General features: G+C 37.5%; 1 protein-coding gene across 4 annotated transcripts in view; it reads right to left on the bottom strand.

Annotated features, from left to right (window-relative positions):
• ERCC6L2 (ERCC excision repair 6 like 2) overlaps nucleotides 1-23,785 on the bottom strand; it is a 55,534-nt gene extending 31,749 nt beyond the window's left edge. For 2 of the 4 annotated variants that reach the window (XR_005815190.1, XM_040540779.1), the window contains exons 1-9: nucleotides 23,545-23,784; nucleotides 19,836-20,260; nucleotides 16,844-16,963; nucleotides 15,172-15,365; nucleotides 12,687-12,848; nucleotides 11,028-11,235; nucleotides 9,483-9,623; nucleotides 7,841-7,954; nucleotides 6,424-6,543 (exon numbers count right to left, since the gene is read on the bottom strand). Coding sequence is in view for 3 of the 4 variants with exons in the window: in XM_040540779.1 (XP_040396713.1) it covers nucleotides 6,424-6,543; nucleotides 7,841-7,954; nucleotides 9,483-9,623; nucleotides 11,028-11,235; nucleotides 12,687-12,848; nucleotides 15,172-15,365; nucleotides 16,844-16,963; nucleotides 19,836-20,260; nucleotides 23,545-23,563 (1,503 nt within the window). In the remaining variant the exon portion in view is untranslated. Of the gene's footprint in view, nucleotides 1-6,423; nucleotides 6,544-7,840; nucleotides 7,955-9,482; nucleotides 9,624-11,027; nucleotides 11,236-12,686; nucleotides 12,849-15,171; nucleotides 15,366-16,843; nucleotides 16,964-19,835; nucleotides 20,261-23,544 lie in introns of all 4 variants that reach the window. The other 2 variants (XM_040540778.1, XM_040540780.1) reach the window with 2 other exon arrangements.
• Nucleotides 23,786-25,548: the final 1,763 nt, after the last annotated feature.

Below are 25,548 nucleotides of genomic sequence, written 5' to 3'. Positions count from 1 at the left end.
TGTGTTTTCAGACTCTAAACATGCTATACTAATGGTTTGCAAAGCCAAACAGAGGCATAACAAAATAATTTTTTTAAGCTAACATAACAAAAATTTCAAAGGTAACAGAGATACTGAATGTATTCATTTTCCAGTGATCTCCAAGGTAATCATACCATTAACAGGTAAATTCAGAAGCTATTTGTATTAGTGCATAGACTGCAACAAAACGTTACTTATCTCATGCACGCTAGGTCAGGTCGCGAATTCTTGCTTTTAACAAATGTGCAGAATTCCCCTGAAAACAGGAAGGCCTGTTTAAGTTTTCTGTACTACATCTGAGTTCAGAACTTCTTGGAACTTGTCTTCTTAAAATAAGCAGTGAGACATACGCCCCTCCCTGCTCCCACTCTTGTCTGTTGCTCTGTTTACAGTAGGATCCAGCTTCCCAGACTATGCACAGACCTTGAAATGCCAATAATCCGCCCACACACAATGTTCTTCTGGTGGGGAAGCAAATAATCTAGAGCCGTGTGTATAACAGTGATACTGTTATTTTCAAAAGAAGCATGTCCACATCTGGCAGTGGCAGCTCCAGAGTACTGCGTAGAAGCAATACACAAAGGGGAAAGAGGAATTTTCTACACCGTGTCTGTAGTTTTCTCCCACTGGGCAATAAATATTTAAAAACTTGTGCTTTGTTTTCTTCTCCCAGTGATAAATAGTTAAACTTTTAATTGACTCTAATTTCACTAAAAGCCTAACAAATCTTTGACTAGCAAATAATGAGGAGTGTTTATATTAATTTTACAGTTCTGGACAATATCTAAAATATAAAACAGCCATTCTACACCATTTATAAACCCATTTGTATATATTAGCCAGCAAATTACAAGTGAAAACAACGTAGAACAAGATGTTTTACAATTAAACCAGGCAAAAATAAAAATATAAAACTGGATTTATTTTATTGGGAAAAAAAATCACATCAGGTAATTGAGCAAGAGTTAAATCCATTCTGTTTAGCTAAATTAAAAAAAAAAAAACAGTGACATGCTTTTAAAGCAGAAGGAATTTGGTTACTGTACTTCTGTTATTATCAGAGTAAAGTATAGGTCAAATGATTTCCTATGGGAGAACATAAAAACAAATCCGCCCAGTTTGTTTAAATAAATTGGATCAATGTCATGTCCATTGGGTTTTTAGCTATTCTAGATCATAAAGAACACTGAAAAGTAATGAATGATTTTGCACCAAAGAGAAATAAATTCTATGCTTGCACATCACAGCATTATTCTGAAATCTGGTAGCTTGAAAAAGTGAATATTTGTTCATGAAAAATAATAACTGATCATTCCAAAACAAAAGTAAAGCATTTTTGTAACAGTTCATGTGAATTTACATCACTACACATTGTGAGTTGTTTGATGAAATTTTGCCTATCGCATCTGAGAATTCTTACATATATGTGTCCATACTAGATTATAGGATTTTTAAGCCTTCAAAACAATGTGTATTTTGGTTACGTTTATATTCAGTAGTGGAAGTCACTGTTATTTGCAAGGTACTCCCCACAGACTTCCATATTCCTACTAAAATAATGACAATACGTTAAATAGAAATAACTATATAGGATTAATTTAAGGGTTTCATATTAAGAACAGTATTCCAAAACTCCACAAATGGATGCCTGTGGAAATATATATGTGTATCTTTAAAGAAGTGCCATTTCAACTGCTCAGACGTTTAATAGACTATATGCTTTTGAAGTGCAATGGGCTATCTTAGACAGAATTTTAGCAAAATTATAGAAATTATCAGACAAGATAGCCTTGAGGATTACTGCAGGCTTTAAAACTACTTCTCCTTTCATTTACCGTACTTCTTTTTCCAAACAGTTCCTGATGCTTTTGTATGGAGGGAGAAACTGCAATTTGCAATCTTTGCTTTTCAGAAGTAAAAGTGTAATTTGTCCTTATGGTCTGTAGTTCCCAAGTCTTTTTTTTTTTTTTTTTTTTTTTACTTCATGATGGAAAAATAGTGGTTTCCAAACAAGGCAGCACACCCCTTTTACTTGCATTCTCACATATTCAACTATTTCAGCTTAAATATCTAGGCATGAAATTCACCTCTGCAAAACAGCTACAATTACTTTGCTATCAGTTGTAACTGTTTTGCGCTTCATTGAAGAATCCATGCCTTTTTCCCTTTCTCGCTGGAATAAATTTAAAGTAAGTGCCAAAAGCTTTTCCTGTGCAAATATGCTCAACTGCAGAAGATGAATCACCTGTGCCAAAATTTCTGGGAAGTACATATTAAATTTTAATTAAAAGAACTAAATAATACCTACTATGTCTATGCTACCAGATGAAAGTTATGATAGCATTTCAATTAATTTCTATAATGTATGTATAGAACAGAAAATTAAAGCTACTACAGTGGCACAAGGCTATTAAAGATGTTTTACTGTAATTAGTAAATATTCTATTTCTCAATAAGCACGTTAAAAATACATAGTTTTCAAGCTCTAATATCTGATGACTCTCCTCTCTGCACTTTCTGACAGTAAGAGGTCCTTCTAAATGAAATATCCTCAAAATGACTCTGCTCAGAGAATCTAAAATAAAAATCTCAAACAGCTTCTGCTTTTAAAAAAATCAGAATAGATAGACAGTCGTGTCTCAGAAAACAAACCTCCAGTGCAATCAGCAGCAGTATTTGGGCCCCTCAGTACAAGAAGGACATCGAGGCCCTGGAATGTATCCAGAGAAGGGCTCCAAAGCTGGTGAAGGGCCTGGAACACAAGTCCTGTGAGGAGCTGCTGAGGGAACTGGGGGTGTTTCGTCTGGGGAAGAGGAGGCTCAGGGGAGACCTCATTGCTCTCTTCAACTACCTGAAAGGAAGGTGTGGGGAGCTGGGGGTCGGCCTCTTCTCACAGATAACTAGTGATAGGACTAGAGGAAATGGCCTCAAGTTGGGCCAGGGGAGGTTCAGGTTGGAAATGAGGAGACATTTCTTCTCAGAAAGAGCAGTCACGCATTGGAACGGGTTGCCCAGGGAGGTGGTGGAGTCACCATCCCTGGGGTGTTCACCCCCAGTACCAGATACACATGGACCAATTTTTGGCAGTACAATTATTCTGAAGTAAAACTCAATGGTCTCAAAAAACCTTGTTTTTCAAAAATGGCTACTTGGCCCACAACATAAAACTTCTCTTTCCAGGCACAGAGGTACCATCATATTCTTCAGAATATTCAGACATATTTCCTGAAGTAACAAATGGTAATTCTACGATAAATTCTATACAGTTTGCAATACACCGAAACAGGTGCTACAGATTTCCAAATGAAGCATCATAAACACGAAACCCGAGGTCATCAACAATGCAAAACCATACTATAAATCTACTTGGCTGTCATAAATGCAGCACTTGAAAATGCCTCCATTTTATAATTCATAAAGTAAAAAACAAAATAAACATGCAAGAACCCCTTGCAATAATAGATCAAAAGATCTTACGTCAGTGTCACTTCAGAGCCTGGTAAAATTATGGAGAAGATTGTTCTGGGAGTTACTGAAAAACACCTGAAGGACAACACAGTCATTCGTTAGAGCCAACATGGGTTCACCAGGGGAAGTTATGTCTAACAAACTTAATTTCTTTCTATGACAAGATCACTCAGCTAGTTGACCAAAGGAAGTCAGTCAATGTAATCTTTCTGGATTTCAGTTTGGCTTTCGACACTGTCTGTCCTCTGAGAGACAAAATGGACATCCTTCTGGACAAAACGACCAGAATGCAGTTAGATAAAAGCATAATAAAATTGGTGAACAATTGGTTCACGGGTTGGGCCCAGAGAGTTCTTGTAAATAGGGTCACATCAGGCTGACAACCTGTCACTAGCGGGGTTCTCCAGGGCTCCATTTTAGGACCAGTGCCTTCAATGTTTTCATAATGATTTGGATAAAGGACCTGAAGGTTTTTTGAGCAAGTTTACAGACAACATCAAATTGGGTGGAGCTGTTGACTCTATTGAGGGTGTGAGGCCTTGCAGAGAGATCAGGACAAATTAGAGAGCTGGGCTATCACCAATAATATGAAGATTAACAAGAGCAAGTGCCGGATCTGTTTGATGGAAGTGCTTGCACCTGGCAAGGTGCAACCTTAGGTGTACGTACAGGCTGGGGGATGAGAGGCTGGAGAGCAGCCCCACAGAAAGGGATCTGGGGGTTTTGGTTGACAGCAAGCTGAACATGAGCCAGCAGTGTGCCCTGGCATGCAGGAGGGCCAACCATACCCTTGGGTGCATCAGGCATGGCACTGTTAGCTGGTCAGGGACACGATTGTCCTGCTCTACTCTGTGCTGGTGCGGCCTAACCTTGAGGTACTGTGTGCAGCTTTGGGTGCCACAATTCAAGACAGACATAGAAACAGGCTCTTCACTGAGAGGGTAGTTGGTCACTCGAACAGGCTCCCCAGGTCAGTGGTCACAGCACCGAGCCTGCCAGAGTTCAAGAAACATTTGGACAATGCTCTCAGACACATGGTCTGATTTTTTCTGGGGGGTGATCCTTTGGGGACCCAGAAACTGGACTTGACAATCTTTGTAGGTCCCACCGAACTCAGACAATTCTATGATTCTATAATTATAGTTTCTTATGTTGGAGGAAAGAAAGGTCCACACTGCTTTACACTTTTGCCTACTACTAATACAATGTCTACAACTAGTACAAAAAGTCTAAGCTGACTTTTTTAAAGATCATAGGGTAATAAAATGATCTGTGAAAAACACTTCAAAACTTCTTACTTTTCTACAGCATTTTATATTGCACTTACCTCTCATCTACCAAAAACACTGAAAAAACATTTTTCAAAATAAACGTTTCAAAAGCAAAAGACAGCTTTTAAAATCTAGTTTTCCATAAATACTTAATATACACTGCATTTTCTTAAAATTGAAGTTCTCCATACCAGTGCCCTCCTTGTGAACATGCTTTTTTTTTTTTTTTTTGCATTTATCCACAGTCTGTTTACCTCGAAATATATGAAGATTGATCTGTATGGACTGATTACATGCTAAAAGGTCAAAAATGAAATAAAAAGCATAATATAGTAGGGAGGAAAGTCTCTAGCGAGACAGAGTGAAGATCAGCATTAGACTACTCACTAAATCGCCATACCCACTATTTTTAATCATTGTTTTTCCTCAGTTCATACTTATGTTGGGGGTGATCTATCCAAAAAAGTAAATCAAATCTTCACTTCTGTACTGATGGCATAGAGAACAATTTTTCTAACCAAGTGGATCTCCTAGATCTCAAAGTAAACATTCAGCCTGACATCTCAACAGTATCAAGCTAACAATAAAGTTAACTTTCATGAGATAATTAACTTTATATTGCCTGTCAGATACAGGCCTCTCTCATGTATGTAATAACAGAAAAAGATGTTGCTTGCATAACAACAAATCAATATAGTGATAGTAATCATCACTGCTAAAAGAATGTGACCTTGCTTCTGCCTCCCTCCAGCCCCAGCCAGCAGTTATAAACATCCTGGTTTACAAAGAAAGCAAATATACAGCATACCTCACTCTGAATAGCTTATTCTCCAGTTACCGTCGTCTCAGAAATACTCCTAAACCAGGTATAGTTTTCTTTTTAATTAACTACATTAAACATCTTTTTCAGTTATTCGTCCTGTTCCTCTCTATAACCAACCAGGAAAACTCACAGTTCCTGAAATGAGGAGTTTTACAGGTTTACACTTAAGATGTTTATTTTGATCACCTTTAGGCTGGCTCCTATGAGCTTCATTTGACGCCTCAAGGATTAGAAAAGACAATAAGTGCTCAGTACATCTTCACTAACTCCATACCACTCATGATTGTGTAGAACTCTATCATTTGGAATTTTTTCCAGGCTGGAGAGTCCCAGCCCACTTGGTTCCTTCCACCCATTAGCACTGACCACCTTTGTAACCCTGCTCTGAACCTTTTCAAGGTCTAACGCATTTTTTTTGAGAGAAGGGACTGAAGATAGCCAAAATACTAAAGGAGGCACAAGTCATTCAATTCATAATAATTTACTTTTGCTCTATTTCTCTTTCCTAAGTATTCCTGACTGGCACCAAGTTGTTGGTTTCATAGAACCACCTGTCATAACCCCAGATTCTCATTCTTGAGTGTCAGGGTCATTTCAGTGCCCACCACTAAATATGCGAAGCAAGTATTTTAAGGTATCAGTCTTAGCATCACAAATTACTCTTTTCCAGTCTTTGTATGATGCAATCCTGATCCAAGACAAGTGATCTCTGCAGTGGCACCACCACCATAAACAGAATAAGTAAGATAAAAAACATTAAGTGTACATTTTCTTACACCCATACACTATGACAGATCTATTATTACCAATACTTATTTTTCCTCTAAAGAGTAGGTTTACCTTCATTTTTCCACTGTACTTTGGATCAGAAATTGTTTCAAAGGCTGCATCTTTGCTTAACTGCATGAAATCTGGAAAACTGGAAAAGACCTCGCTGCACACCCGTTTGATATGTGCTTCCTGAAAGAAAAGCAGGAAGTTTGAATAGGCATTAAAAGTCACAGCTGCACTAGCTAACAGTAAGCCATGAAAGGAGTCAAAGAGGCTGAAACAATCTGCTGAAGCAACTCTACCAGAAAGAGTTATGTATTTTTATTCAGTTTGGTATAGAAGTATTGAATCACTCATCTCCTGGGTGTTTTGGTTTGCTTCATTTTAAAAAAGACAGAAGGTCCTAATGTGAAAGGAAGCAATCCAGTTGCTAGAGTAAGAGATGGTGAAGATTTCTTCTCTGGGGCAGAGACTGCAACAGGACTCAGTTTAAAGAACTCTTCACTTGGTGTTTGCATGACCCCATAGTTGTGTACCAGAACTTCTCCTGTCTCTGTTACTGTAATTGCATTTCTACAGTCCCATTGATATAAAAGAAAACAGTACGGGAATTGCAACTGAACTGCTCAAAAGCCAAATAAAACTCTACTGCTAAAATTTGGATAGATCACACGTTACGTCTCTTTTTCCAGAGGAGCAGAAAATATCTCATCTGTCAACTAAGAATCACTATGAAATGTTTTTACAGCAAAAACTACATATACAACACAAAAAAAACACGTGCGTATTAACTACATATGGCCCTGGGCACTAACAGTAACACTTCCTAAAAAACAATACTTTTTTGATAGAACAAACTTGCCAAAATTTGCTAGGACTTTCTCATTTCCTTTCCTTTGTGGTTTCTGAAAGGAAGTGATAACATCCCTGATACCTTTGATCATTTGGGGATATTAAGGTGCGCCAGAAGTATTTTTTAAAAACCTCTGCCTTTTGTGGTTACTTGCCATTGTAACAAGAGAAACTGATACTGTTCTCCCCTTGGTCTGCCAAAACATTTCTCATATTATTTACAGAAACTCATCTCTGAAAATAAAATTCTAGAGAAAAACATAAATAAGCAATTAGAATGTGTTATTTGCACAAAGATAAGTAAACACTTATAATAGTAAACACTTCGTAAACATTTCTAATAATGCTATTTCTGTTGCATTTATGAGAAATCACTAAAATGACTTTCTCCAAGAGTTCTTCAATTTTAATATAGACCCTGTTTCCAGATAATCAGCAATTAAATAAACATTCCATTGTGTGCCATCTCTACTGAATAATGGCTGCATTCTAAGTTACTGAATGGAAAGAGAATTTTGCAAAATATCTGAATTACAGTTAGTTAAGACGGAGAAAGAAGACAGCAGAAATTTTTATTCAAAAGTTTTCACCCCATTTTCCACAAGTTCACCTGTTTAAAACTTCTGAAACTAACCTGCTGCTTGCTAGTGTTGTCTGTCTGCAGCAGTGCAGCATGATTTGCAACTTTCTGTAGGATTGTCAGGTAGCTGAAGCGCAGTGACTTAATTGTTTCACCATAAGCATTGGCCTACAAGAAACAAACAAACAAGAAACAACGATTGATGCAACCAAATACTCCTGAAAATAAGAAAAGCTAAAATACCATTCTAACAAGGCTCAATGCATTAGCAATTCTGCATAGCACTAAAATTGATTCCAAACTGATGCATGCTGTATTTCTAAGAAAAATGCAGCATGTTTTTCTTCCTAGCTTTGTGGTCCTTTTAATAGAAAACATCGTCTCAAGAAAAAAAAAAAACAACAACTATGTTCACTCTTTGCTAAATACTTCAGATAGCATGATACCTGCAGAAATTAATATAACCAAGAATTCCATGGTAGGCAAAACAACAGTAACCTTACAACTGATGTAAATGTAAATCAAAGTAGAGTTGTTTGAATGACTTCTTACCCTACAACTGCTTATTTTACTGCAAAAATTTATAAGGTTTCACAAACAACTCAAGTAACATAATTCAAACAACTTGAAACGTTCTACAATGCAGCAGCAACAGCAGCAGGTATTTTTCTGATTATGGTTGGCTGTTTTGACCAATACTAGTTTTCCCTTCCCTGCTCAGGTTACTAAATTTCATTGTTAACTTTGGAATAAGACAGTCTGTAAGACCTCTCAAATATCCCCAGACCTGTCTAATGCCCTCTGTCAATCACATTCTACAGCATTTTACTTTTTTCTACAAAACATCACAATAAACAAGAGCTTGCAAAGAGCTAATAGCAGTATTCATGGCATACTTCAATGGGCTGACATTGTTTTTAAATAAAGATGCAGAAGACTAAATAAACTACATTACTGGGATGGGAAACAAACAAAAAACAAAAACCCAATACACAAGAACCTAAATAGGCCAGAAGTAAAACAGGGAAAAGCAAGTGTGAGATATATACTTCTAGGTGTTAAAAATACTTCCTTAACCTGAATCTACTAAGAGATACAGAGAAAACGAACACAAAGCTGGATTAATCAACATTAAAGAAGAAGGAAGGAATCTGCAGAGCTGTTCCTAGTGAACAGCATTCTGCTTGCATTGTAAGATGGCTGTTGTCACAGTTCTCCCTTCAGTAAGATAAATCAAAGCACATGTATAGTGGCAAAGAAAGACATGATCTAACTGCAGTCATGACACAGTCAAAGCCCAGACAATCTGCTGGGTCCAGGTTGCCTCTAATTTGCATCTTCTGCACTGACCAGTTAAGGTGCATGGTAGCAGCATACTTGACACATATTGAACATCCCAATGTATTACCCTTTCCAATGTCAACTGTATCACAGACGTACTTAATACAACTCATCCCAAATTTACTGTATTAATAATGACTACCTGCAGAGCAGCTAACTGCTTATTAAGGCAGTTAGCAAAGCCCTAACTTTACCATGATGAAATCTCCAATGTTTCTAGTCGGATTTCCCAAACTGACAGCCAGACAGCCACTTCAATCTACTCGCTTTCAGCAGGGAGCCTATTGAGAAAATTCAACTACTGCTCAAATCTGGAAGTCTTATGTTCTAAAATTCAGACAGTGCAAATTCTTACTTTGTAACAACAGTGCTTCCTTTTACGGCCGCTGTTGCAGCTACATGGCTCTCCTGCTCTTAATACTAAGCTTACATCCTCTGTCTCCAGCACAGCCTGGTATATTGCTTTCTGGAATTCTGTCAGGGAACAGTACACCATCTGCCAAAGAGAAAACCCCAAAAATACAATTACATGCAGCAAACAATAAAAGCAAAGAGCATTGCATCAAAAGACATAAAGCACAGAACACTGCAAGTAGAAAACAGTAATATATTTGCTCAAATAGTTACAGGAATTTATTCTATCCCAAATGAAAAAAAAATCTGCATTTTGACACAAAAGTAGTATGAAACAGTATCCAAAAGGTACATAAAACTGTTTTATCCCCTCCCAAAATTCTACAAAGAATATTAATGTCAAGCTATAATAACTTGCAGTTAGGTTTCTATAAACCTTTCAGTATGGCTTTTGTGGAAGGGTAAGAGGAGGGAAGAGTGAGAGAGAGAAATGTGTAATCATAATTAAGGATTCCCCTGTGCTTTGCCAGTTGCTTAATTTGCCCTTTCCTCTTCTTAGGCACTAGCTGTTTGTAGGGCAACACCACAGGCAGCACAAACAGAATAAGCACTGAGAAGGCAAGGATCTACACAGTGCTATGGCCAAAATTCTTATCCCTCCTCTCAGAGACCATGGGTGGCATCTCCATGACATCTTTAGTCTTAACCAGCAGGAGACAGAAATCCCAAGATCATTCCTTAACCCAGGCCACCCACAAAGCAACAGCAACATGCTGAGCTATAATAATACAGCAGTAACTTGAACATATACTCACATTAACAAGAGAATGAAAAGAATAAAACCTGCTAGATTTAGAAAGGCAACTGACTGACATTTGTGTTAATCTTTCCTTTAGAAGACAGCTTAGACATTATTATTATAATCTAAGGATGAAGAACAAATACCAAATTTTGAAAACAAAAATATTTTCAAATTAATGTATTCATCTACTTACAAGGAAATATATCTAATAAGAATTAATTAGAACTCTTAGCTATAAAGTATTATTATTGTTTATATGATGTTTGCAATAGCACTAGATGAACAGGATTACAGACCTATTAATCATTTAGTCTGGGAATTTTTCTTCTACTTAATGATTGACAATGAGAGTTAAAAAAGACTAAAAGCAAGCTGTTCTACATACAATGTATCAAGTTGCGAATTCAGAAGTCCTACATCAAATTTCAAGAGATTTACACACATTGCATTGGGTTTGCAAAGGTAAGCACAGAAGTGCACATAAAATAGATGTGTAAATCACTGGTCAGAAGTCTAGCTGAGCATTTTCATGCTTGATTAACTCCATTTCAACATGCAATCATAGTAATTATGTGAACAAAACACACTACTGCATGTGCATTTTTTTCAAGGCTCTGGATTCTTCTTAAATTCATAACTCCAAAAGAAAACCACGAACTATTAGAGGCATGACAAAAGAGAGAACAATAGTAAAGAAGAGAGATATTCATTAGCATTGTATTTGAAATGTACAGGCACTCTTACTCTGTCTTCCTTTTTTGGCAATTGATCACTGATAAGCGCTTTAGTACGTCTCAGAAACCAGCCAGACATTCTTCTTGCTAGCTTCGCCATGGCCTTACGACCTGTTGCTAGCTCTCTTTTAGTTGCAGTGTGCCTCTGACCATGCTCCACTGGATCAGAAAATTTCTTCTTGAAATGCATTCTACTACCCAAAAGTCCTGGTACAGCCCTGTTAAAAAAAAAAAAAAAAAGAAAAAAGTACGGAAAAAAAGAGTGGGGCAGGGGGTTGGTCTTGAAGGAATAGCAGCGTTTTCTTTACACCAAGACTACCTATCCCTTTCCACTGATTACAAAAGCATACCATAAATTGTTTTTGGCTAACAGCATGAGATGTTAAATTAGCAACCAGTAAGGAAATGAATAAAAGTGGTGTATATAAATAGAAACATACACTACTTCCAAACATTCCATTTTTTTCTTTATTATTGTGATCCTCAAATTTTAAAGACGTTCCCCTTAGGAAAAGGCATGCTGTCTCCAGAAATCTACAGCTCAGCAGACCAAGTCACAAGCATACAGAAACTCCAAACTCCAAGGCTGCTCCTGTTTAAGAGCTTAAATAGGAAGCTAGACTGTCACATTTTCAATTTTTACTGTTTTTATTAAAAACAGACTACACAGATACTACAATTTACTGAATAAAATTTCAAGAAACCCAACAGGAACATGAGTTTAGTAATCACTGGCAACGCTATATATTGGAACAACTCATCAACAACATCAGCATCGTTTTAATGGACCAGATGCAACACTAAGCTTAGCGTTAAAGAATTTCTTTCCTGACATTTCACTTCAGCCTGGATTTCCTTAAACTTGAAGAACGTTTCCTTTGTTCTGCCTTTGTAAAGTATCCCCAGTAAAGCTTCTATGTTTGGATTTATATCTAGGATTTCCACCTCTCCCTCAGAAGTTTCCTTGGACAAGACCGCTGCATTGTAAAATTTGCGCTTGTTCATTTTGAAAAGCAGCAAAATATTATTACTTCCAACTTCCAAGTATGTCAGAATGACCTGCACATATTGGACAAAACAAAGGCATGATGTCATTCAAAGCTGTGTAATCTTTCTCAACCTACTGTGTGGAAGGGAGAAGAGCAAAAAAAGAGTGTCCTTAGAAAAGAAAGATAAATGAAGGGGAAAAAAAAAAAAACTAAATGCTTCCCAAATTCCTCAAAGAAGGAATCATAGAATAGAATGAATCATAGAATGACTTGGATTGGAAGGGACCTCAAAGACCATCTAGTTCCAACCTTCTTGCCATAGGCAGGGATGCCACCCACTAGATCAGACTGCTCAGGGCCTCATCTAACCTGACCTTGAATACCTCCAGGGATGGGGCATCCACAACCTCTCTGGGCAACCTGTTCCAGTGCCTCATCACCCACTAAACTAAGGAAGGTTAAGAGGAACTCCAAATCTATTAAATTCCTGCAAAATACATATTACAAGTGGATCTAGCAAGAGTTTACTTCAAATTCATATATGGAAAAATATTTACATTCTCACAAATACTCTGTATTTTCTTGTCTTGTCAGAGATGAGTCCAAATCCAGCTCTATCCCAATCTCACTGCATAATTAAGATATACAGGTGTTTTACCATAAAAAAAAAAGATATTTACCAGTCCATAACACACCAAAGTTCCTTCATATTGTTTTGAAGAATGGTTCCAGTAAGGCCTATGCGAACACTGCATTTTAAGGACTTCATGGTTTGAGTTATTTGAGCTTTTGGATTCTTGATTCTATGCGCTTCATCCACTATGACAGCAGACCACTCTACACTGCAGAAGAGCAGAAGAAATACTGTCTTAACTGAAACTACGTATCCCATCAGTCCACATACACATAAAAGTTGACATCAGTCACACACATACCCCTGATAATTATAGCCTAAAAATATGTAGTTTTTTGTATTTTACATTGTGTTATACAAAGCAGTTTCCTCATATTCTGTTTGTTTAGTAAATTCAGTTGCCATAGTTAAGTATAACAGCTAAAATACTTAGACAAACAGATGAACCAATGTCAACTCTTATCAAACGTTTTCTGTGAAGAAAGCTTTCCATCTCCGAAGCAATCGACTACAGCACACCTCGCCAGCACTATCAATCAGCACATCTTACCAGCACTAATTCCACTCATTAAGAAGGTTTAGAAAAATTTGAATAAATCTCTTACTGTGAACTTCTGAGCCATGATTAACATAGGTATGCCTCATTTTTTCCTCCCCAAAAAACTATCCACTGTAACTAGAAATAGGCTCAAAGCATTTCTAACTGCAGTTTCCTAAATGAAAGCATCGCGCAACTTCAATATCCATACAAAACCAATATGACAGAGGTGTCTTAGAATCTCAGGATTTTGAGACCAAGAGGCATATAACTGCAGAAGCAGGGACTGAATGATAGTTTGCAACCAGTTCAAGTATAAAATTTGGAGGCAAAATTGAACTGTATACTGTGATATAAATTTCAAATCATCAAGTCCCTAGGAAGAAATTTAATAATTTTATAAGATTGCTTTATATATATGAATGAATATTTCAAACAAATTCTTTGTTATTTGAAGCAGCAAAAAGATGAAGCAGACACATTTATATAAAACCTTTTTCCTGAGCAGGTCTTACGCATTTTACGTGACTACTGTGAAAATTATCTTGTAACATTTTTGATGCCCACTAAATACTCATATCCAAGTTTCTTACATTCCTAAAGTCTGCTAATAACTTAATTTACATGAAGAACAGAGTCTATGTATTCTTTCTTTCTCTTTACAGAACTTCTATATACCCAATCTAAAGCTTGGCTAACTTCAAGGATATGAAATTAGCTATGAAGAGCTTTCACAGCTGACCTATTTATTACAAAAGCTTGAAAGTCAACTAGAGCATTTGAGAACAAAATCTTGTCAAGCCATTCTTAGTAATAATTACTTAAAACCAGCCTGAGGCCAATCCATCATTCTAGCTAAGCATAACACCTCTCAGTGTCAAAAGAATATCAAGCCCATCTACTCACATGCTCTGCAGAAATGGTTTGGTAAATCCATACACTAAAGCAATGTATTTATTCACACGTGGGAACTGCTGTGCTGACATGGGCTGTGCACATGCACCTACTTCCTGGCCATTGGCTATTCAATCTCCAAGTGTGAAGAATTCCTCAGAAAGACAACAAGAAGAACAGAGGGTACTGCTAGCATAACTCCTTTAGTCTTCTCCTATCTGCGCTTCTTTTTCAGCCCTGCACACAGACAGATCTGGAGATCAGATTGTTTTGGTGATGGCTGTCCAGAACAGCAGGACACTGGGGCCCTGGGCCTTTCCCATCACCTGGCACGAGAAGGTCTGCAAAGCCACTGACAAACAACACTAGCTGCTAAGGGCAGGCTGCTACTACTAACAGAGAGCTGTTCATGCAGCTTGTACCCTACTTCCAAGATGAAACAGGGGAAGAGGACCACTAGGATCACGTGAAAAGCTAAGTACTCCCAAATATAACAAAGGGAAAGGCAAAACTCCTTATTTTAAAACACTGGCAGCCATGAGGCAAACAAAGTAGGACTTCTAATATGATCTAATCTCGTAAAGACTTTGATTCAGCTAAGTCGATTGTGTATTTAAAACTGGACACCCATATACCCCCCCTCGTATATCTAAGTTTTTAGGACTCAGACATTTCATCAAGCAGGTGAAAAATACAAATAAGAAGGAAAATACCTTGTGAACATTTGCTAAAAAATTCTGCAACTCTTTTTCCTTAAACTCTATTGAAACATAGAAATATCTTCTGCATATCTTTATCTACCACTGTTTCAGGAAGGCAATTCCTGCAGTTGTTAGAGAACACTTTGTGAATGGGTTAAATAGCAAAGACTAGTTTTACGAAAACTATTCAAACACTTCTCCCAAGCATCCTATCACAAAGATAGTATAGGGTAAACTCTCTGAAGACATTTAAATGGGATTCACTTCTTCCATGCAATGAGTCATTGGATTTAACAGTAAATACATCACACAGAAAAAATATGTACTTTCAAGGAATAACACAGAATAAAACAGACATTTAAAGCTGCACGTGTAGAAAAATGCATTAAAATCATTACCTGTTAAGTTCATCTAAATACAAGCGAAGTGTCTCGTATGTTGTAAGGGCAACTTCACATTTCCCCTGCTTGATGCGGCTCAAGTCATCATCCTTTTTACTGCCATGTAAGATGGAGACTTTGAAGTACCCCCACGTGTCTAACTCATCCTTCCAGTTGTACAGCACTGAAAGAGGGGCCACTATGAGGAAAGGCTGAAAACAAATAGCCATTATAGTATTACTGAAAATCTTCAACACAGAACTTTCTCAATAAGGAATGTCAAAATCTTGAGATTTATTTTACTACTTTGTAGTTTGAACTGTTTAATTGTGTCACTTCAAGGCACAGTACAGAAAATATCTGAACAGTCAATATAAATTCAGAAGTAATAAGTTTACTGATTGTGTAAATACTACAGGAAAAAAATCACTGTAATGCTACAAAAATAGCCAAAGTAGTACTGGTATTTATTCAAATTACACTCAATTAACTGCAGTAAGACATGATATACTATCACACTGCTTTGTTATAGCATCTGTATCCATATACCATTTAATGTTTTACAGATGCTAAAAATAGAAGAATGAAGAAGTTAAGCAGCTTCCTCCAATCCATAATTCTGGTCAATACATGACTAAAACAGAAAGCATAAAAAAAAAATTAAAGAATCTGTATAATTCATTTGTTATCACAGAAAAATAACACCAGTGAGATGGGAAGGGACCTCATGAAGTTTCTAATCCAACTTTCTGGTCAAAGCAGAGGCAACACTGAATCCAGACAAGGTCATTTACAGCTTTTCCCACTCAGGTCTTGAAAACACGAGGGATGGACCTGTCTCTGTGACATGTTCCAATACTTAATTGCCTCTGGAGTAGAATTCTTCCTGTCCTGTAGCCAGTCAGAAGCACCCCTGTTATCTCACATTACGTGCTATCCCTTCACCTCTTCCTGCTTGCCTGAATTTCTCTGAATGGTTATGAACCCATAACCATTGTTCACAAAGCTATCGTCATACAGGTCGTTCTGCTAGTCAAATATTCCAATCATTCCAATAGCATAAGCATTGAACAACAGAAATTGCATGGGTCTTCTGACGTGTAAGATTACAAACGTCCTATTTCTCTCATTCACACAGAATAGTTACATATATCTCTATTTGCTGTAACAGTATTTGATTACGTAGATGATCAATCAACCTTACTTATGACATTACAATAGTCATTCAAGACAACAGGCAGGGTCACAAGAATATTAGCAATAACTTTTCCAAATACATGCATTAGTCTTAAATATTTAAAAGTACTAATAACATATCAACTCATATACATACAACATTTGTTGTAGTTTAGGAACACAATCTCACAAAACTATTATGTTCTGCTCACTGACACAGACTTTTTAAAGTACTTTAGCCACAAATCTCAGCCAGATACTTTCAAATGTTTTGCACTAGTACATACTGAGAGCATTAACAGACTAGGTAACTGTTAGACAATGCGCTGTGACAATCTGGAAAACTGAAGGCTTCCCTGACACATCCAGAAAGGCCATGAACCCCTAACCTACTAAATTAACTAAACATTGAAAACGAACATACAAGAACTCCTAAAGCAAACAAACAACAACAACAAAAAACAACTACTGCCTTTTATCAAAATCCTTAAAAGTTTATCATTAAAAGATGTACCTTCTTAGGACTATACTTTGATTCTTTTTTCATTGTCCTCCGTAAAAATTCTGGCATATTATTTTCAATATCTTCACGTGTTCCCTTCTTGTGCAACACTGCAGCCAGAAACGAAATGACCTTGAGAAAGAAAACAATTCTCAGCAATTACGTAAAAAAAATACAAACAGAAAATGAACAAGTTCCACTGAAAATAAACATTTCAGACAAAATCCTGTATGGGATTTAGTATTTTTATATATACTATAGTATTTATATATTTATTTTATTTTAAATCAATCTCAGTTTTTAAAATGGAAACCACTCCCCTTGGAGAATCCTGAATTTACAAGGGCATTTATAAATTTACGAATTGCTCTATTTTGCTCTTTAATCTTTTAAGTAGAAATGTCTCAAAACTACAGAAGAAATGATAAAGAAGACAGAAAGGATAAGGCACATCTTGCAGTTTTCCTGGACATGAAGGGCACATGAGTGTTGGATGAGGAGAGAAGGAAAAGATGCTTGTTAACCGTACTCCAACCCTACTTCTGCAAAAGGAAGAGGTTTCTGGTATCTGGCCAGAACATTTAAATCTGTAACACCCACTTGGGACAAATGACATCCATGCAGCTAAGCAGCAGCAAGAACCAATGCATCATCAGAGAGGTGCCCTTCTTTTGAAAGTTCACCGGGCTCCCTTTACTCAGAACAGCCAGGACTTTTGCAGCTGCTTCACAGCTGCTCATAGCAAGGCAGAGGTAAAGCTGTCAGCTGTTGATTTCAAAAAAGAAAAAAAAAATTGCCAAAGCTTTCTCTCTCCAGTGATGGGGGGGAATAGCCTGCCAAGAGCACAAGAGTTGGTTGAAAAATATCTGAAAAGAGTAGAGTTAGATGAGAAGAACACAGGGAAACCCATCACATATAGGACTAGATGGGAAAAAGATATATGGAAAAAGTAATTGAATGCATAATATTTCATATATACCGAGGCTAAGAGGCAAGCTTGCACATGTTGTTTGACTTTACTATCTTTTTAAATCCTATCAAGAATAAGAATAAAATTCTACCAAACAAACTCTGCATGTGCCTTCCAGATCCTCCAGTTTCAGAACAATTATGTATCACACATTTGTAACAATAGCAAAGGCTGTAAAAGAGCAACTCTGCTGAGAAACCTTTGGCTCTTTCAGATAATGCAGGAAGCCATCTAAAGGCTTTGATAGAAAACTTTAAATTACTGCAGTCATATTAAAAACATTATTGCACTTGTTTCCACTTCAACTTGAAAAGAGAGCCATGCGCTCAAGCCAATGTAAGCAAAAAACAGAAGTAGAAAGAAGACTTTTCTGTAAGATTTTTGCATTGCAGTGTATCTCAGATATCATCCTATAATTTAGAAATAGTAAGACTCAGACAACTGATAAACAAAAGCAAAACTTTCTGTAACACTAAGTAAGTTATCTGGTACTCGATCAAGTCTAAGTAGTATTTATTCTTTCATACATCGTAATCTCTACCGAACAAGTGAACTCATCTTTTAAGTTGATAAGTAAGATAAGAATTATCAACTTACTTCTTATCAAACTGCTTTCCCACACTCCATTAGAAGAACATAGATACTGTGTTTTAATAAGGTAGATTTTTTTGAAGAATATCTTATGTATTACTTCCTTATGTAAACTTGACACTGTGATTAGAAGGCATAACATCACATCCAAATTCTACAAAGGAACACAGTCGCTGTATGCTCAGTATGACCTGGTCATCACAGTATCAGCTACGACACTCAAGAAATACAAGAGATAACTTTAGATAACTTTAGTTATCTAAACTCAACTAACTCAAGATAACTTTATTTTTTTCTGTTTTAATACTGTCTTATGTGGATGCTTCAACAATATTAAATCAGATATTTGCAATTCTTGCATAACTCTTCCATAATCTTGCATAATTCTTGCATACTTAGTTCTTAGGCTGCCATGGACAAGAGATGGGGCCAAGATTAGGTGAAGCACAAAGTAAATGGATCCAGTTTAGTTTTAATAACTGCATTAACAGATCAGTAGCACCTCTGCTCATCCATGATACATCACTAAATGCCCTACCCAGACAAGTTTTGCCAATTTAGTTTACTTATTTCTCTAAACGCTTCGCTACAGAACAAGCTTCTGCACACTGAAGCATCAGCTGACATTCTCCTAAATGGAAGCGCAACAGACAGCACTTGCCAGCAAGGGAATGAGCTGGCATTTCACACGTGGAAGGAGAGCAATGAGAGAGGGACAAAGACTAGCCACCACTGCATTCAGTGTGCTGAATTAAAACCAGATTAAAGAGAATTGTTTCAAACAAAACCACCGTAATTAAAAAAAAAAAAATGAATAATTTGAATCGCTATTCACAGCATAATGGAAAAATCCAGCTATACTTTGTCCTTTCATCAACAAAAGTTGTACTTCCAACAGAGTGATAAAAGTAACATGGAACATCTAGGCACTTTTTCCCAGATAGGGGAGTAAACATGGCTGCTTCTTCCAGTTCCCAGTGCAGTCAAATTATTCATTTCCAGGAAAAAAAGGAAAAAGACATTTTAAGACCTACAGTCAGTTAAAAGGTGTATGTACTTTTAGCATTTGCCTGTGCAAATTACTTTCGTTATGTGCAGGTATCAACCCTTAAAATACATTCAACATGAAACAAATACTAACATTTTAACTACTGTAATTACCCAGCCTTACACTAAAAGTGGTCACATGCCAGTTTTGTGGCCTGTTAGGGGCTGATTTAAATTAGCAAAGGTTTCTGCCTCTAAGTACTGTTCTGAACGGTCACATCTTGCCTCCTCCAATTTCACACCAAGAAAGGGAGGTTAAACTCCACAGAGGTGGCTTTTCTTAAATAAGTCAATTTAAAAATAAAAAAAAAATGATTTACACCTCATAGATAACACGCTGCAGAAAAAAAAAATCACCTTTTGTCTCAATGCAGTCATAAAGAATAAAATAAATACCTGTATTGTCTTTCCAAGGCCCATATCATCTCCAAGAATACATCCCCTTTTATTAGCATAGTGTCCATACAGAAACTGGGCTCCTTCCCTTTGATAATCACGTAGGTATCTATTAATTGTATATGGGATAAAGTCACCATTGTCAGATAACTTAAAAGCCACTGCTGAAGACAGAAGATTTCGGTCAGGAAAAAAAGGCTTTTCCAGATCACCATCATCAAATATTACGCTTTTCCAGGGACCTCTACCAGCTTCAACTCTACAGAGTTTAGATACTAGTATTTTCTTTTCTTCAGACTCCAGGAATGATACAGTAGCAAATGATTTTCCATTCTTGTCCTTTTCAATAGATGATATTGTTCCTTCACAAAGCTTCTCATTTTCAGTACCAGGTGCAAGGCATTTATCTCCAACGTGCCAACTACCTATGGAGGGAAAAAAAAGCAGAACAAAAACATAATGAAAAACTAGCCAAAAGCACAAAGTATTGCATTTGTCATACTAATCTAAATATTAGATACAAATTTGTTTGAAAAATGCATATAAGTTAAGATGTAAGATTTTATTGACGGCAGCACAAGAATTAGTGTTTAGAAACCGCTTAGTGCTTAGAACAAAACCCTGAGCTAGGTATATTATAGTTTGCTAAAGCATTGCTGTTTTACAAATGCCTGAAAATCTATATGAAAAATATCCTTTGTAAAAGCCAAACTCTGATAGATTACATTGTTCTGTGATGGCTTCACTCAGCCCACACAAACACTAAAAGGCCGATGCCTGCAGATTTAGCATCCAATTAACAGTCCACGTAATCTGGTTAAAAGGATCTTAGATACATTTCTTATCTACCTGAATCTAGTACTGCACCTTCAGTAAGTTGTTTTACAAATATAATCATGTATGAAAACATCACCTTTCTCCTTACAAAGTCTAGCATTAGGTTAAAAAAACAAACATGTTTAGAAACAACACTAAGTGTATTATAAGAACATATAGTATCTTAGCATATGCCTATGTTGTTCACTGAAACAGCTAATTATTTACCAAATTCCTTATGTAGCCGTCAGGTCTTAAACTGTTAAAATCTGTTCCTCTGTATGGTCTCTGTAAAGTCTTACAGCCTTCATACAGCATATCAAATACTAACAACAGAGAAGATTGATCTGCTTTATTTACAGCTATCTCATACATTTCATATACAAAGACAATTTTAAAATGGTATATATATGCTGCTAACAGAAAAAGCTAAGAACAGCAGTAGATCAGTTGAAAGAATCCACATCATATTGACAAGAAAATATCCAACAAAATATCTTCATAAGAAAAAATAGGGCATTCACTTTTTATAGTCAAAAGAGAAAGTCCTAGTAAATTAATGATTGCATGAAAAGGTTTTCAAATCTGAACTGAGGAAGCAGGCCTCTGAGTTTGTGGAAACAACTTCTAGCCTTGCCCTGCTCAGCTTTCCAAAGACTCAGTGACAAATACAATTCATTTCAGAACTTTTGTTTCTTATTTATTTGTTGGAATAAGTTTGCTGCATCTGGGAAAGTCATTAGCAGAAGCAGGCAGTGAGGCTTTTTTGCGAAGGAGCAAGACAGAGAATCCTGCAACAATTTGTACTTCATACCCGCTATCAGTGGCAATACATACACCCTTCCACACTCCAATTCTTTGCAAATGTACAGAAAAAAAAAAGTGATCTGAGTGCTGAGTAAATGAAAGAAACAGAAATACAACAAGTTAATTTTCAGAAGTAAGGAATAGAAAAGAGGAAGTGCTGAAGGCAAGAAACTCCACCTTTCCCCACTTTTATGTCTCGGTGCAAAAAGCTGATGGAGGAGACAGGTTGTTCTCACCAGTCCCCGAGCTCCTGAAGCGTATACTCACAAGATTATTCTCTACACCTTATTAGTTAGTGATAAGCATACTTCACTCAATTAACTAAATTGCATATAGTAAAAGTAAACAGAAACATCCACGTAGCCCTCTATTCTCTAACTAGCAGTGGCCATAAATTGACTTTCAGATCACAATAAAAAAATCACAAGTGTACGGAATGCCTCTCTTCTAAAATTCTTTAGCCTTAAAGATTTTTTTGGAACTATGGAGATTTCTTGGGTCAGGTGTCTGTTTAGTAAACCACAGTGGACCTCTCTTCCAAGTAGCTTAATTCCCCTTTCAACACATGCAAATTTCTTGCATTTGGTGTCTTCTGACTAGGAGGTTCACAGGTCCGGTATCTTTCACCTGCAAGAGACTTGCATCTTAAACCCGTGGCCCACGAGTTCTTACACTATTGAGATCATAAACTGGGATCACTCCATTAGATTCATGATTCTGCAGATCTCTCATGCTGCCCCTGCATCATCCTTGCTTGGGATGAGAAGTTCCACCCCACACCCTGTGCCCTGTACATAAGGCTCTACATACCTTCAGTCATGCCCAAAGATCTTCCCCGAAATTTGAAGCTGAAGTATATCTTTCTGAGGCAAAGGCTGATGTACAGACAGTACATTCAACAAATCACATACAATCTCTTAAACTTTAAGGTATTTGTACTATCTTACACACATGCCTAAATCCATGAAAAAAAAAAAAAGGGAGAGAGCATATGACTTTCTCCCATTAGCATCTGAATCTTTGGGCAATTTCTCAAAACTGAGAAGCAAGACTGAAATATGAAACTAGTGATATCCAGCTCAGTACTAAATATGCAAAACAGAATTTAAAATACATGAGTATTTCCGATTGTACTTTCTTTTTCGGTAATATCTGTGACATGTAGCATTTGAAGACGCTCATGTTAAAGCTATGATAAGATGACAGTGCCTTAGTTTCTAAGGCATTTACTTCAGTTTTACGAGTCACTTCTGACTTGACAGAATTAGAGTTCCAGGTGCAAAGCAGAATAGAGAGTATTGGACAGTAACTTCAGAAATACAAAACTCCAAACCTAGTAAGCAAGAAGAAAAATGGGAAAAATGGCAAAATAATGGTATTAAGAATACCACTGCTACAAGATTCCAGAAAATAACGCTGTACAAGCTGAAGTAAGAACTGCTACTTTAACTAGCCTGATTCACTACCTTCTTTTTTTGGAACCAGAAAACAATCATTTATGTAGGGTAAAACCTTTACGGATGACGAAAATTATCTAGTATGGCTTCCAAGTATAGATGCAGCACACTTGCCATCCACGGAAAAAGAGGATATTTAAGATGCTTGCCTATATCTATCCCATTACCACTTATGAGAAAATGCAAAGTGTAATGGCCTACTGTCACTCGTGAGCCCACTTTAACAACTATTCCTGTAGAAAATAAGCAAAATCACTGTGAATGCTCTGTAAATATTGAGGTTGAACCACTTAATGTAAAGGGCGAAGTTTTTACACTCCGACAACCTACCTTCAGAGCACACTCAACACACTACGAAGCAAAACCACGACTTTTCCTAAAAGTCCTAAAAATTGCTAAACATTGGAGGCTAATATAAACGTTGTCTTCCAAAAAGATGACGAAGCAGGGAGTTTCGGGTTCACTTAAACACACACTACCCCTTTTCCAAAGGAAAAATAATAAACAGTAAGTCCAGGACATGGCCGTTTGTCTCAAAAATAACCGTCTCTCAGAGCCTCCCCCGTCACTCCCGACCCCCCCCCCTCAGCGACCCCCGGCCCCGGGACGCCCCGGCCGCCAGCCCTCACCTGCGGTCGCCTCGCACATCCCGGCCGCGGGGCCGCGCCTCACGCTCCCCGGGGGCGGCCGCGGGGCCGACACCGCCCGCTTCTCCCCGGGCAGGACGGGCCCGGCGGAGCGCTCCGGAGCCCGGCGGGACGCCCGGAGGGACTCCCAAGACGGCCCGGGGCCGCGGCCGCCATCTTGGGGCCCGGCGCCACCCCGCGGGGCACGGCCAGGCCGCGGGAAGGGTGGGGGAGGGGGAGCGGGGAGGGGGTAGAGGGGGTGAGGGGATGGGGAGATCTCGCGAGAAGAGCGGGGCTGGCGGGGCAGCTGCGCTAAGCATCGCGAGGTTTGGGGGGGTTGTGTCGCGAGAGGGGGGCGGAGAGGGGACGGTGAGGGGTTGTGTTAGGCTCGTGGTTCTCTGGGGCGTGAGCGTGCGATGTATTCCTGAGACAATAAAGTACGTGTCAGGCACCGCATATATTGGGGGAGATTGTTCAAAAATACACCACGAATAAAAGACATTGTCTTAAAAATACCCATGTAGTCTTGTAGTTACCTGCATTGGTTCTAAAGGAATGTGACAAGAACCATCACAAAACCAGGGCTGAGAACAGCACCGCGTTTCAGATTTTGAAGCTTTGGCAAAATAATTACACTGTAACCCCACTGCGACCTCACATATTTAACGAACCTCAGCCCTCAGGACGTCTTAGATTAGCAAGAATATAAGCTGTGATTCTAAGGCAAACTTTTAAATGGGGTCATGCTTGAAGATAAAGGTTTGTTTATACCACAAGGTGTTTATTTAATTAATATTATGTTGCATTTGATTCTTCTACAGAGATATTTGTGCTTAATAAGGATTCTTCCCAGCAGAGTACATCTGTTATTTTACTATAATAAATACAGTATTTTAGTTCCCCAATAGGAGGAAATAAGAAATAGGTTAAAATCCTTAAACACTTTAAATCTTAAACACTTTAGTTCTTCTAACAGGGACTAACATTCTGACTACACTCCAATGGTCCCATTAAGTGGTAAGACTTCAGTGGCCTATCTGGAGCCAGAATTGCACGTGAAAACCCAACTGATGTTACTCGGATGAGTCTCTATTACACTTAGGTATGCTCTTGTAACTCTTCTTAAGATGGGCAACAAAGGGAGGAAAGCATCCTTAGTTAGCTTTTTAGTTGGTTAGCTTTTATCTCAGCAGATAGCTTTCCTCTGCTGTTAAAATTCCTCTCACAAATTACAAGCAGTTTCTGTAACTTTACAACACTTCAGGGAAAAAAATAAAAAATAAAAATAATTAAAATAAATAATAAAAAAAAAAACAAGCATAAAAAATGGAAGCTGGACAGAGAGAGAGAACTTCTTTCACCAGGACATTCTTTCTTTGTAGGACCAGGCCCATAATGAAAATGTTTTCAGAAGTCAGTGAATTAATTACTTATGTAATCTATCTGTTACAGCTTTTAGAATATAGAAGTCCTTCCAGGAAATCATTCTAGCTCAAGTTAGAAGCTAGGATATTAAAAATATCTCACACCATGTTTCTGCAGGAAAAGATTTGTAAGGTTTTATTTTGAAAAGCCGTTGATATTACTGAAAAGTTCAATATATCCGAACTCCGTATGAAAATTGGAACTTTGCTCATACTTAACTTTAGATCTCATAAGACTAAGTGTTAGACTCAGGTAATAACCAAAATGAATAGGATAATGGGGATAAGCACTTTGAAAAGATGTGCTGTATCCCTGAAAGCATTTCACATGTAACTTTTGGCTTTCCTGTTCAGTCTTCTTTGACACAGAGAGGAAATAAACTAATTGATGTGCATCTAAAAAGGGCAGCTTAGTTACTTTTTACAGCATCCTCCATGTCAGCATGTCTGAAATCAAAACAGGTTAGTGGTTCTCACATGCACTGTTTGTAAATTGAGCTGAAATCCATAGAAAGCACAAGCACCTAGAATTTTTGGAAATATAAGACAATTGTCTAATTCTGTACCAGAACAAAAAAGGGGT

The sequence above is a fragment of the Cygnus olor genome, chromosome Z (assembly GCF_009769625.2).
Source record: "Cygnus olor isolate bCygOlo1 chromosome Z, bCygOlo1.pri.v2, whole genome shotgun sequence".
Classification (NCBI taxonomy): Eukaryota; Metazoa; Chordata; class Aves; order Anseriformes; family Anatidae; genus Cygnus; species Cygnus olor.
Note: the sequence above shows the minus strand (reverse complement) of the source record. Positions and strands in the feature narration are given on the sequence as shown.